Source organism: Pseudonaja textilis, chromosome 1 (genome assembly GCF_049901715.1).
Source record: "Pseudonaja textilis isolate UNSWEBS1 chromosome 1, rPseTex1.2, whole genome shotgun sequence".
Taxonomy (NCBI): Eukaryota; Metazoa; Chordata; class Lepidosauria; order Squamata; family Elapidae; genus Pseudonaja; species Pseudonaja textilis.
In genome coordinates, this window is record NC_141990.1 from 142002108 (window position 1) to 142015445 (window position 13338).

General features: G+C 37.6%; 1 protein-coding gene across 2 annotated transcripts; it reads right to left on the reverse strand.

The window, feature by feature from the left end:
- Positions 1 to 631: 631 nt before the first annotated feature.
- LOC113442670 (WD repeat and coiled-coil-containing protein-like) lies at positions 632 to 9994 on the reverse strand. 2 transcript variants are annotated; one of them, XM_026710377.2, is made up of 3 exons: positions 7974 to 9994; positions 3771 to 3891; positions 632 to 2154 (listed from the first exon to the last, which is right to left on the reverse strand). In XM_026710377.2, the coding sequence occupies exons 1-3, from the start codon at positions 9891 to 9893 to the stop codon at positions 2009 to 2011; spliced, it is 2187 nt and encodes a 728-aa protein (XP_026566162.1). In that variant the 5' UTR covers positions 9894 to 9994; the 3' UTR covers positions 632 to 2008. The 2 variants fall into 2 exon arrangements, with proteins under 2 accessions (XP_026566162.1, XP_087774180.1); XM_087918054.1 differs by having other exon boundaries at positions 7971 to 9994.
- Positions 9995 to 13338: the final 3344 nt, after the last annotated feature.

Consider the following 13338-nt stretch of genomic DNA (forward strand, 5'->3'; position numbering starts at 1 on the left):
ATATTTTGTCGAGGAGCACCACAGTCACACTGAGGCGTAGAGTCAAAGATCCCATTTAAACAATGAGTCCTGGCAGACACCATGTTGAGTATGGATCCTGTTCAGAGTTGACCAACACTGGTGAGGAAGGAACACCGGCACCTTTTGTGTAGAGTCATCTATGTAAGTGATTGTATCTGGGCCCACAGCAGCACATTTGGCTCCACTGTGAGTTGATGTCAAAGTTGTTAGCTGTTGAGTGAGTGCCAGAGAGGGCTTCCTGGATTTAAGCCTGCCAATTGATAGATGAGGAAGATCAGCATGCACAAGAAGAAGTGGGTTTCTCATAATTTTGTACTCCTTCACTAAGGCTTCCTTCCTTCATAGGGCTGGTGGTGCTATGTGGCTCAAAACAGGGAGCCAACGAGTAGATTTTATGCAACCACTTATGATCCTCGTATCATTTAGTCTAGAGTCGATCTTCCTAGTGTGGCAGCTATTAAGCCAAACGGATGCAGTATTCATCTGTGGAGTAGACCAATCCTAGTGCTGATATTCTGAGAGTAGAGGCTGTGGCTCCCTATCTAGATCCTCTTAGTTTCTGGAGTAAGTAGGGATAATTTTCCTCAATAAACAAATGTACAGGTATAACAGGTTTTGGACTCATTTATTTAACTGGATTCTCCTTATCTAGTTTTACAACACGTGAACAACAGATCATATTTTAGGTTATGTTTATGCAGAAACATTGAAAATCCAAAAGGCTTCACAAACTTTTAAGCTACTGTTTATACAAATAGCATTTAGGCAAATGGTCCTAAAAGCACAGTTTAGTTATATAGGAAATGATCTGGAAAAGATGGAGTAATGGAGTTAACTATTTGTGCAGTTATTAATAGGTACTAGTGTGCCCATGTATGGGTATTACAAACATTTGACATATATTTATATACAATATATATTATAGCAGGACCTGTACATGTTCTTGCCATTCCCTCCAATACAAGCTTTTTCCCAGAACAGATAGGAATAGGACTCTGAACCATGTTAGAACCATAATAAGGAAAACCCAGTTAAAAAGCTTCAGGGTCCAATTAAGAATAGCCTCTTAGCATCTGCAATTTTTTTTAAAAAATATGAATGATACAGTCCCATCCCAGTTTTTGTTATCTATTCTGTAAAATTGTTTAATGTCCCTCCCAAAGATTTTCAAAGGGAATAAAGGGGGGAATGAAAAATACCTTCATTCTTTGATCTGTGGGAGTACTTTAGGAGCAGTATTCCACTCACAGCCACTTAAAATCCAATTATTTGTTGCTTTCATTGTATTCCCCATGTTAAGCGGAAGATGAAAACAGTATTATGTTATTTTAAAATAATAATATATGGTTTGTTCATCTGCAGAGCTCCCTAATGACAGTAATAACTTTAAATAAACACATCTGATAGATTTTTTGCACAGAATATTCGATTGCAGGGATCCAACTGGTATAACTACTGATTCTGTTGCTCTACGTCGCACAAATGCAATTTACGACCTACTGAGCTGCCCAAACAGCTGAGCACTGCGTGCAAGTGCGCAGCAGATCAAAAAGCACTTGTTTCCTGCTTTTTCAGCTGTGTCGCACAAAGCAGCTGCGGTTGAAAATGCAGTAAATAAAGGTCAGGTAAGAGCCCGGGTGGATGGGCGGGCCAAAACAGCACACAGAACTGATTCTGTGTATGCTCTCTGCTGCTTTTCATAGCAACCAGTCTACAGAAGTGGACAGAACCAGTAGAATTCCACCCCTGTTGGATTGGCTTCAGAGCTTATTCTTCATCATGGCTTTATTTTAAATCCAGTATTCCCTTCTTAGTGTTGAGAACCATCCTGATTACTTAATGTAAAGGGAACACACTGCTAGGCAACTCTTGTAAATTACACTTGAAAGTCCTGGTAATCATATTCTAACATTTCAGTTCTTTTATGTTCCAAAATGTTTTTTTTTAGTTTCCTGACTATCTCACCTATCTCACCCATACTTGGTGGTTATGACGAAAAATTTGCTTTGAACGCGTAACTTTGTTGGAGATCAAAATTATCCTTGCCATCTCTTATAATGATCTCCTGCTTTGCTTTAAAAGCTACTGGAATAAAACCGTCACCATCCGCAGTAAGAACTATCCAGGAAGGACCTAGAGAAGAGGAAAAAAATGTCAGAGGATGTATGCATGAGTTAAGTATACAAGCACTCGTCTAAATGTTAAGCGTGCATCTGTATATAATCCTTTGTGCTTTTTAAAATAGGTTTTCTTCAATACTATTACAAAAATTACATGTCTGGTTTCAGTTTTAAGCCAAAGTAGATAACACAGCAAATTTTTTTTTTTACTTTTGACACTTACAAAAACATAATCTGGCTCTGATATGATATTTACATATTATAGTGATATATTTTTCTATGAAGAAAAATGAAGTTACCTCTTGTTGCAGAGATAAAATAGCCAGTTAATTAAAAGTTTATGAATATATTTTAATTACTGTAATATACAAGTTTTTTTTCCAAAATAAAATTTGAGGGTTATATCTAAAAAGAATATTAAATATTTATAGTGTATCCCCTTTGTTTTAGTTTTCAGGGAAGAGTAAAGTGTTGGAGGGCACAGTAAACTCAACCTGAATTTCTTTCTTGATTACTGAAAATATTTTAATTATTTTTAAGTTTCTTTTAAAACCCATATTCTAAATTCTTACCTCGTTAATGTGGTATGTTGTACATAAGGGAACTATTCTTGCTCATGTATGCATTTTTGATAAATTGGGAAGTTTAAATAAAACTAGTAAAACTATTTCTTATGAATTTAAATCATTTAAGAAGAGGCAACAAGAAGAAAGCTTATTGTATAATGGTTATTAACTTTGTTAAAAATTAAAACTGCATTTATGTATTGTAGTGAGTCACTGTTTTGACCATAGTTTGGCTCAGTTTAGGCTACAACATACTAACTAAAACAAAGCAAGTCACATATGACTCAGCATCTGTGTTCAGCCAGTTATTTTGTAACAGTGATTTTCTCTTTAATACTACTATGGGAATAAATTTGACTGAACATTAGTAGCTTGATCAGATTGCTATGGTATATAAGAGGACAGCTTTATTGGGCATCAATCAGCGTGTAGATGTCTGAGATCGGAGGGATAGACTGATTTTTCAAATTGCAATAATCCATTTGTTTAATCATTTAGTAAAATCACAACGTTATACAGTTCTATACATAAACCACTAGATTTACTGTCTAAAATCATTGACCACACTAAATTATCATGTGGTTTGAGCAGGGTAAAAATGCTTAAGTAGGTTAGAGAAAGTGTTACCTTGCTATCAGTTTATAGGCAATCCTTGTTATTCACTAGTTCTGTATTTGTAAATTCGCTTACTGACGAAAATGTTTTTGTACCCCCAAGTCTGAATTCACAGCACTGACATGCTTATTTGCTGGCATGTGGGGCTGCCAAACAATCAGAACTGCCCAACATGCAGGCTCCCAACTGAGGTTTCAGCATTTGTTAATTTGCTAATATATGCAGCATTTTCACAGAACTGCAAATATATGAGAATTGTTTGTATTTCCAATCCATTTTCTACAATAATACATCCATAAATAGAGTATTCAAGTCTTGTCTAGGCTCAGAAATTAAAGTCAATTGAACATTGTACTGCTGGGTTATGGGGGTGTGTGGAAATCCGGGTAACTCAGATTCACAAAAGTTAGTTCTCACTAAAACAAATTAAATAATAAAGAGGACTTGCCATGTTTCATTTCAACAATATGCAGATCAAAAAGTTGCTGGACTAAATTCAGAGGGATTTTCCCATTGTATAGTAGAACATTGCGAGTTTCTTCAACTATTGCTCCATCTGAAGAACGCTTCTTCAGGCACATATACATAAAAATAAAAAAATCTATTATTAAAACATTGGTGATACTTGAAATCAGTCATTCAATTTGCTCAGCTTATTCTCAGAGAGGTAGTGTGCTTCATGTAGGAAGCAATCAAACACGTCTATTCTTAAGATAACCCCATGAAATCAATATGAAGCAATATGGAGAGATAAGAGTGAAGCAGCTCAGAAATATTATTTGAAAATATTGGATACTGTGTAGTGCCTAGCAGCCCAAACAATTTGATCTTACCAGGAAAAGCAGTTGGTAATTTTTCTGAATAATGAGAGTGAAGTCTACATTTGGGATACCTTGTGAGGGTAGAGGGTATGTTGTGACATTACTAATAAATATTCATATCCTTAAGATTAGTCATCGCACAGTATTACATTGTTTTCAGTGGTTTGTTTTTACTGCAATATTTATAACATATTCTATTATTATTCCACCATTCTGGCTGCAGTCCTAGATTATAAGGTAGTAAACCATTTTGTACTTACTAGGATTTCATTTTCTTGAGTACCACACATTTAATCCTATTCACTCTATGTCTATTGGAGTTTGCAACATTTCTCAACTCAATTTCTGCAAGGAAAACAGCAGTGGGAATGGTGGGGGGATATGCATGTGTGTATTTGAATCTAACGAGTACTAGGACCTAGAATTTATTTTTTTAGACTCAGGGTTAATGTTGCATTTTTACATTTTGAAGTAAGCAACACATCAGGCTGGAGACGGTGGTGCTTTGTCTCCAGTACTATCTTGTGCTTTAGGAAACATTAACCACCAATATTTCTCTGCCACGATTGATTGATTGTGCAGTGTGCTCTCCAATGTGCTCTTTTAAAATTAGGTATTTCTATTGGAAAGTGGTTGGCCATATATATTTTTTTTGCTAGGCATGTTCTGAAGAAAATACCTCATGATAGTTTGCTTGACAGCTTCATGAGAGAGGAACTTTTGAACTTGTCTGGCATTCTTTTGAATTTGTGAACTCCTAAAAAGTGGACAGAATTTTCTGTGGAAAAGTTTTCACCATTTGGGGGCTCCTTACTGCTCCCAGATTGCCTAAGCTGTCAAAAGGAGATGAAGCACAGCATTCAGGAAGCAGTGAATACTGTCTTGTGGGGGAAAGTAAAAACAGCACTATAGAAAGAGGCAATGTATTCCTCCTTGAACCACAAGAGTTATCATTCATCCCCAATTTTTCCTTTTTCTTTATTTTGCTCTCCTGTCATTAGCTCTTAAACCAAAATGTGTATTTTCCTGAGCCTCAAATCACACATAAACCTTTGGGGTGGTGGGGAGCAGCTTCTTTGGGGTACAGTGAGCAAAGTCTTCCCATTTACAGACAGCTTAATTCTAGTGTTTACACTCCAAAAGTTTGTTTCATAGCAATGTAAAAGAATTTGATTTATATATATAAATCAAATATAAAAGTGACTCCCAATACAGAAATGCAAATGAACATTATTTTCAATTCAAATCAGAAGAATGATGAGGTGGGAAAGAAGTAATGGTAAGGTAAAAGAGTCTGGTGATTTCAGCTGCTCAGAGCGAGCTGATGCTTAGCAATCACATCTTCTAATTCTAATGGAAGGTTCACTGGATGCCTGGCCCCTGCAGGGAATTACTGGATCTCTTTGAGCATGTTCACCCAGGGTTAGCTAAGTACTAGGGGATTTTAGGATATAAGGTGAGTTACAATCATTAACATAAATAAGTCAATTAATGCTAGACATGGAGAGACAGATTAAAAGGGCTGGCATGGCATCCGGACTACCACAAGGCAGAACTCATAGAGGATGCCCACACCAGATCTAAAGCATCCTTGCTTCAGATCTAAATATAGAACATTTAAGAGAAGAGAAATCTGTTTCCATTGGGGAACTACAACTCCCAACATGTCTCAATATATTCATGCTGGCTAAATATTTGGGAGTTGTACTTTATTTCCCTACCTCTGGATTTTTTCTTTTTATATTCTGCTTGTTTGCTTTGATGCAAACTGCTATAAAGGAATAATTGTGAAAAGATCATTACCAAACAGAACGCCATCTGTTTCATACTACCACCCCTTGAATAGAACCACAATTAGGAATTAATCAGACTTCAAACCACAGAACTGTTAGCACCAGAGAATGTAGAATAACACAATTCTCACCTTGGACAACAAATATAGTATTCTAAATATATATTCAAAATTATTGTTCATTGTGAACTTTATCCTTTTCTCTTCGCTTCAAATTATGCACCCAATATCTTCTATTTTAATTATTGCCCTTCCACCTTTTTAAACTGTTTAAATATTGTTTTTCAAATGTTAAAACGCTATATGCTGTTTTCAATCTAGTTCCTAACTGCTTTCCTGATTGTAATTATTAAATATAATTTTGACAAACTACAGTCATTCTAGTCTGATTTGGTCAATTGACTTCCTCAGACTTATTTTCCTCTCTGTCCTCTACCTTCCACTACTTATGTATGTTTAACTTGGTTTATTAAGATCACTTTCTGTTCCTTTAATACACTGTTGACTTTTTTTGGGGGTGTGTGTGTGTGTGTCATTTTATGATCACTGAAATATCTTCATTTTCTAAACTCTCCTTAAAACAGAATATCATCAAAGTGGTTTATAAAAATCTCCTCTTTTTCCTTGCAATTTTGTGATATAAATGAGTTTGTTTTTAAGAAAAGAAGTGTGCAACATTTTCAGATCCAAAGGCCACGTATGATCTTTTAATACTGCGCTAGGAAAACTAAACCAAAAATTGGAGTTGGGGGAACTGGAGAAAATTTTTAAAATTTTCATTTATATTGAATCAAAATTCAATATAGCTAACATGACTTCTGTCAGGCATGCATTTAAAGACTTTCTGTTACATAAAATTAACACTGATACAAATTTTGGGAGTCTTGTGGGTTGCATTTGGGGACATCTGCTTTTAGGGGGTCAAGTACAGAGGAAAAGAAAAATGGGAGGGAAGGAAAATGAATTGCCTATGACTGTAGGGAATTGTCTGTACAGTCCCAGAAACACTTCCCTAGTGGGATGGCTTATGGACATTATCAATCCTCCCCATCATTTGTCCTTGACTTCTAGGGTGAGTGAATGTGGGAACAATCAAGAATGATCCTGAATTTCCATTTTTCCTTTACACCTACTGGAATTTGACATAGGCAGCCTATCAACTTGATAAATATTTCTAATCAGTCTAATCAACATAACCTTATATCCCTTTGACCCTCTCCTTCCATTCCTTTCATGTTCTGTAAAATGCAATTTGTTAATAAGCATATTCCAAATTTTCAAAATACATCCTGCATCAACACAAATGCTTTCAAAGAAAAAGTTAATTATTCTGGCATTTTTTCCCAGCTTCTTCTGCAAGGAAAATAGCAATGGGGATGGTGTGGTATATGCATATGTGTGTTTGAATCTAACAGGAGTACCAGAACCTTGAATTTATTTTTTTAGACCCAAGGTTAATGTTGCATTCTTACGTTTTGAAATAACACATCAGACCGGAGGTGGTAGTGCTTTGTCCTCAATACTATCTTATGCTTTAGGAAACATTAAAACAGCAGGATTTAAAATAAAAACTTTACAGTAGAAGAATGTTTTTTATACATAGGGATATTTGGTACTGCATGAAGATGCGAAAAAAAGAAAGGAATTTCTATGTTCTTGTGAAGACAAAAAAACCTGGGCCATTGGATTTATTTTTATTTTTAAAATTTCTTCATTATGTAAGCAAATATATTTCTCAATGCTTTGAATCTTTAAATGAATCGTTTAAGCATGTGTACTATTACTGACATATATTGATCCAGTGCCTTCAAATTGAAAAGCAAATGGACATATAATACATTAATGACAACCACCCGAGCAGAAAAGAATGCGCAAATCTCACTTCTCTAAAGCCAAATACAAAACACAACAGCCAATATTCCCTGGACAATACTTCAACCAAGCACAGAACGATGCAGCCTGCTGAATAATTTAAAGACTTTGTCAATTGGTAGCAAATTGCCAAAAACAATTTACAGGGAAAATGTTTTACTACTACCTGGTATTTGATGTGAATGAAAGGTGGTTCTTGAGAAGAAGGGTAGACAAGAGATAATCTCCTCCCATTTTTAGTGTACTCTATTAATTCAAGGAGTCTCAAATGTAAGTCATTGAAGCTGCTATAACATCTTTCCAGGTTTATGGATATTTCAGTTGCTCTTTTATCATTATCCAATATGCTATTTTTAGGAGAATTTAAAGATTTATGTGCTACTTTAGATGAGGTCGATGTATTGGAAAATCTAGTAGGTGTTTCAGCACCAAACAAGGCCATTGACCGATTAATTGGTTCAGCTTCCAAAGTTTCTAGAACAGATGAGTTTCTCAAGGTTCCCTTTTCATAAAAAATGCACACATTGGATGGGGATGTTTGTTCATAATTAGGACTTTTCACTTCCACCATGTGTTTCCTTCTACTGGGTGACTGAATAAAAGTATTAACTGGTCTTGAGAGCTCCTGCTCCACAATGCAATCCTCTGAAGCAAAGTTCTTAAAATGTCTTCTTTTCTCAGGAAGGCGAACAGAAGGCTCAAAAGTGAATGATAAAGTTTGGCTAGTCCCAGACTTTGATGAAGAGTCTTTGCCAGATACTAATTCTTTCATCAGCAATCTTGTGACATATCGGTCTGAATTCGAGGAAGGAATAAATGTGGGATTGGTGAATTTCTGCTTGCCAACCAAAATTAATAAAAGCTTATCTGTCAAAAAGGATAGACCTTTGGGTCGTTCGTTTCTATCTAGTTGGATCCGTTGCAAGTTGGGCACACAGGATGATGTAACCGAAGAGACCAAAACAATATTGCAAGTATTAGAAGCTACTGCAACCGTTTGAGCACTAAGGTCAAAGGTGATTATATCAGGGACCAAAATGCCTGGAATGCTGATTTTTCTAGTTGTAGTTATCTTTCCTTCATAAGTCACCATGATCAATTGTGAAGAACACTGACCATTTCCTAAAGGGCTGGCCTTCCTCCTCAAAGGTATACGACCGTGACCCAGTTTTCTGTGGTTTGCCAGGATACTGGTTAAATCAACTGGGCCTGATGAAGATGAAGCTACAGAATGCCCTGCTACCGATTTATCTGAATCAAAAGACTTCCTTCTCGAATCCATGGAGTACTCTTCATCCCCAAGCACCAGAGTAGACTGCGAAGAATCTGTAGACATAAAATCCAGTTCAGAATTTATTGGTAATTCAAATGTAATACCAGCATTTAAACCAGGCGCCTTATTAGGAGGGAGCTCAGTAGCCACAGCAATTTGAAAATCCGAAGTAGCTTCAATAGCACAGATATAGCCTCCCACATCAAATATTGGGCAAAAAGTGCAAGCATTCAGTGTTTTCTTGGCCTCGTCCCAAATATAGGAATGAAGAGAACTGCTTATAGCAATAACTAGACGATTGCCCTCCTTGGTCCAACAAGCACAGTGGATGAGTCCCCTGCTTTTAATGTCTGCTTTAACCTTGGAATTGTCTAAGCGAACTGCATATAAAACAGAAGCATCCCTTTTGGTAAATACTGATAAAATATCTCTCTTTGGGTGCCACACACAGCCTTGAGGAAGCAACTGGAACGGCTCAGCAATTTCACAAGCCTGGAAGACCATCAGCTTATTCTTTTCCAAAACGTTATGGATTAGCTGCCAAATGCTAACACGCTTCTTGTGCTGAACAGCAAGCAGAGCTGGCAAGTCAGCAGAATAACATGCATTCCAATAAAGTGCGTAGACATGTTCAAACTGACCAATAAGAATCGAATCACCAAATCTCCATTCTTTGCTATGAAAATGCAATGGTATCAGTGTAACTTGCTTGCCATCTGTCCACGCAATCCCATATTTTGGATGAATAGCCTGGTATAAAGCATTAAGGCCAGTTCTAGGAAGTTTAGCTTTTCCTAGCTCCACTCCTGACATCTTCTATCAGTATTGTTTGCTGCGAAGTAGAGGTTCCATCAGATTCATCAGAAAAACTTGAGGTATCCAAGTCTTCTAGTTGTAGATCAATTCCATGTTGGTAAGTGATTCCCTTTAAGTTTGCAGCTCCCTTTGTGAAATTCTACTGCTACTACTCTAAGAATAAATCTACTTCCAGACTGCTCTTTCTATGTTCTTTTTCTGGGAGAAGCTAATGAGCTTTAACTAATTACTGATCTCATCTATTGCATTTTCTTAAAAGACTATTTTTAACTTCTAAAGACCGGGCTTTAAAAATAGCACGTTAATACCTGAAGTATATCAAGATCTCTTCTATACTCAATAGAAGAAAGCTCTGAGTGCTGGAGAATAATTTTAGTTGTAGCATGAACAGAGCAACCAAGCTCTTCTGCTCTTTGAAGGGAAAACTAAGTAAAAGGAATCATATCTTCAAAGAGTACATTTGTAAATAGTTCAAAGCAAATAATATTAATGATAAAGAAAAAAAAGAGCAAAAAAAAGTATTACTGTATTCTGTGTGCAATTGACTGATACCATTATTTCCTTCTTCTGCATCTAACCTCTTTTCATTTTGCTCCTTTTAATTTGGACAAAAAGATTATAAAAATATTTATTTCACACTTGCAGAAAGAAAATCTGGATCTTAATCTTGTCATATTATTTTTTGGAATAGACCTCTGATCAAAGATGTCTGTAACTATGCTCAGAAAAATAGGCTTTACAGTGTTTAATATATTTGAAAGCTGAACCACAGCTTTTGTAAAAAATCCTGGATATGACAAAAAAGCAGATGTTTCAGTAATATTAAATAGATTTAGGGGTATCTTGGTACATTTTTCACAAACTATGAGTTTTTAACATACTATATTGTAGATGCTATTTGATAAAGTACTTGTAATGTCTCACTAGTAACCTACATCTACATAATCAACCTGTCTTGCCTTCCCCTCCATAGTCTCACTCCAATCTATTTAAATCCTACATCAGTTAAGCCATTCCATGAAGCTGATGAAATGAGCTATAACTCACAAAAGTTTATGCCTTAAACCCGGGGTCCCCAACCCCCAGTGGACCAGTAGCGGTCTGCAGCATGCCAGAAACTGGGCCATAAATGAAGAAATAAATGAAGCCCCATCTGCGGATGCAGGCAACATGTGAAACCATGCCCCCTCTGGTCTATGAAAAAAACTCCACAGAACCGGTCCCTGGTGCCCAAATGGTTGAGGGCCACTGTCTTAAATTCTGTTAGTCAAAAAAAGATGCTACCAGAATCCTTTTGGCTTTAGCTATTACTGGCAAAGAATTTGTACAAAACACAAAAGCCATACTTCAATCATCACCTTAAAAATATGCCAAGCACTCATTGGATGGATACAACCAACAACAGAGATAGTCCTCCAATTACAATTACAATCATAATTGAGTCTGAAATTATAGTTATAAGTTGTTATGGTCATAAGTTGAATCTCACTTGACTGGACCTGATTTTTTAATATTTTTGTGGCAGTCATTAAGTGAATATCATGGTCAATAAGAGAATATGGCAATTGTTAAGTGAACATTGCAGACATTAAGTGAATCCATTTCAATAAAATATAGAAAAAGTGCACTTGGAGAAAGAATCTAAATTAAATGAGGAAAGCTTACAAACTTCTCTATCTGAAGTAACCATGAAACAGCCAGCTTTTTCAAAGTCCTTAAATTAGGCTGTCCCAATTTCTCAAGTAGGACAACAGTGAATTATTAACTAGGGCATACAAAACCTTTGCCAGACCAATTCTCGATTACAGCTCATCCGCCTGGAACCTGCACTATATATCGGACATTCACACAATTGAGTGGGTTCAGAGATATTTCTCGAGAAAAGTACTCACTCCTCCCCTCACAATAGAATCCCTTATGCCTCCAGGCTCAAAATTTTGGGCCTAAGAAATCTAGAACTGTGCCGCCTGCGGTCCAATATAAGCATAGTTCGCAACATTGTCTGCTATAACATCTTGCCTATCAATGACTTCTTCAGCCTCAATCACAATAATACATGGGCAAACAATTGATACAAACTCAAGGTAAACCGTTCCAAACTCGACTGCAGAAAATATGACTCCAGCAATAGAGTGGTCAACGCCTGGAACGCCCTACCTGACTCCGTTGTTACAGCCTCAACCCCTCACAGTTTCAACCTCAAACTGTCTACCGTGGACCTCACCCCATTCTTAAGAGGTCCTTAAAGGGGGTGTGCATAAGTGCACCGGCATGCCACACCTCGACTACCGCATCTAGTTTTGTTCACTACATTACAAAAAAGATGTTGAGACTCTAGAAAAAGTACAGAGAAGAGCAACCAGGATGATCAGGGGACTGGAGGCTAAAACATACAACAAACGGTTGCAGGAACTGGGCATGACTAGTCTAGTAAAGAGAAGGACCAGGGGAGACATGATAGCAGTCTTCCAATATTTGAGAAGCTGCCACAGGGAGGAAGGGGGTCAAGCTATTTTCCAAGGCACCTGTAGGCCAGACAAGGAACAATGGATGGAAACTGAACAAGGAGAGATTCAACCTGGAAACAAGGAGAAACTTTCTGACAGTGAGAACAATCAACCAATGGAACAGAAGTTGCCCTCGGAAGTTGTGTGAGCGCCATCACTTGAGACTTTCAAGAAGAGATTGGACCGCCATTTGTCAGAAATGGTATAGGGTCTCCCGCTTGGGCGGGGGGGGGTTGGACTAGATGACCTACAAGGTGCCTTCCAACTCTGATTATCTGTTATCTATGCCTAAGGTCCCTGTCTTACTGTCCCCATTTATCTGTACTTACTCCCTTTGTTCTTGTTTATGTTCATACTTATCCCTGTTATCTTGTACATGTTTAACAAACAAAAATAACATAAAATTAAAAAAAATAACATAACATTAAAAGAACATCACAGCTGCACCTCAGCTATTCCCAACATTGAAAAGAACCATTGGTTTCCTGAAGATGCCTGTGTGTGTGATACCAGTGAACACGGACGCAGCGAGGGGGAAAAAAAAAGGAAATCAGCATACTTTTAGTCTTATCTTATCCTGGTCAAGAGCAGCTTCTGGCCAGAAACGAACCGTTGCGGCCTTATCAAGCGGCTCGGCCCATCTGCGCAGGTGGTTAGATAGCACTGACGCTGACCGCTGGAATGCATTCAGCACCCATCATGGATGAATTCAGCACAGCCAATGGATGCTATCTCCGTTGCGTTAAAACACACACGCACACAGACACGCCAAGGCTGGCCCCGAGAATAGCTCTGCCCGCACGTCTGAACGAGCGAGCATCCCGCCGCCAAAGGAGCATCCGCCGCTCTCCAGCAGGAAGCAGATTGGCCCGTTCAGCGGTGCTTTTAGCCGCTCGCGCACCCCGCCCCGCCCTTTACTCCAAGCTGCTGCCGAG

Coding starts and splice junctions, on each gene's coding strand:
- LOC113442670 (XM_087918054.1), bottom strand. CDS start 9,893: ATGTCAGGAGTGGAGCTAGGAAAAGCTAAACTTCCTAGAACTGGCCTT. Junction 3,892..7,970: donor TTCACATCAAATACCAGGTA/GTAGTAAAACAT, acceptor ATGTGCCTGAAG/AAGCGTTCTTCAGATGGAGC. Junction 2,155..3,770: donor TATTGTTGAAATGAAACATG/GCAAGTCCTCTT, acceptor CCTCTTCTCTAG/GTCCTTCCTGGATAGTTCTT.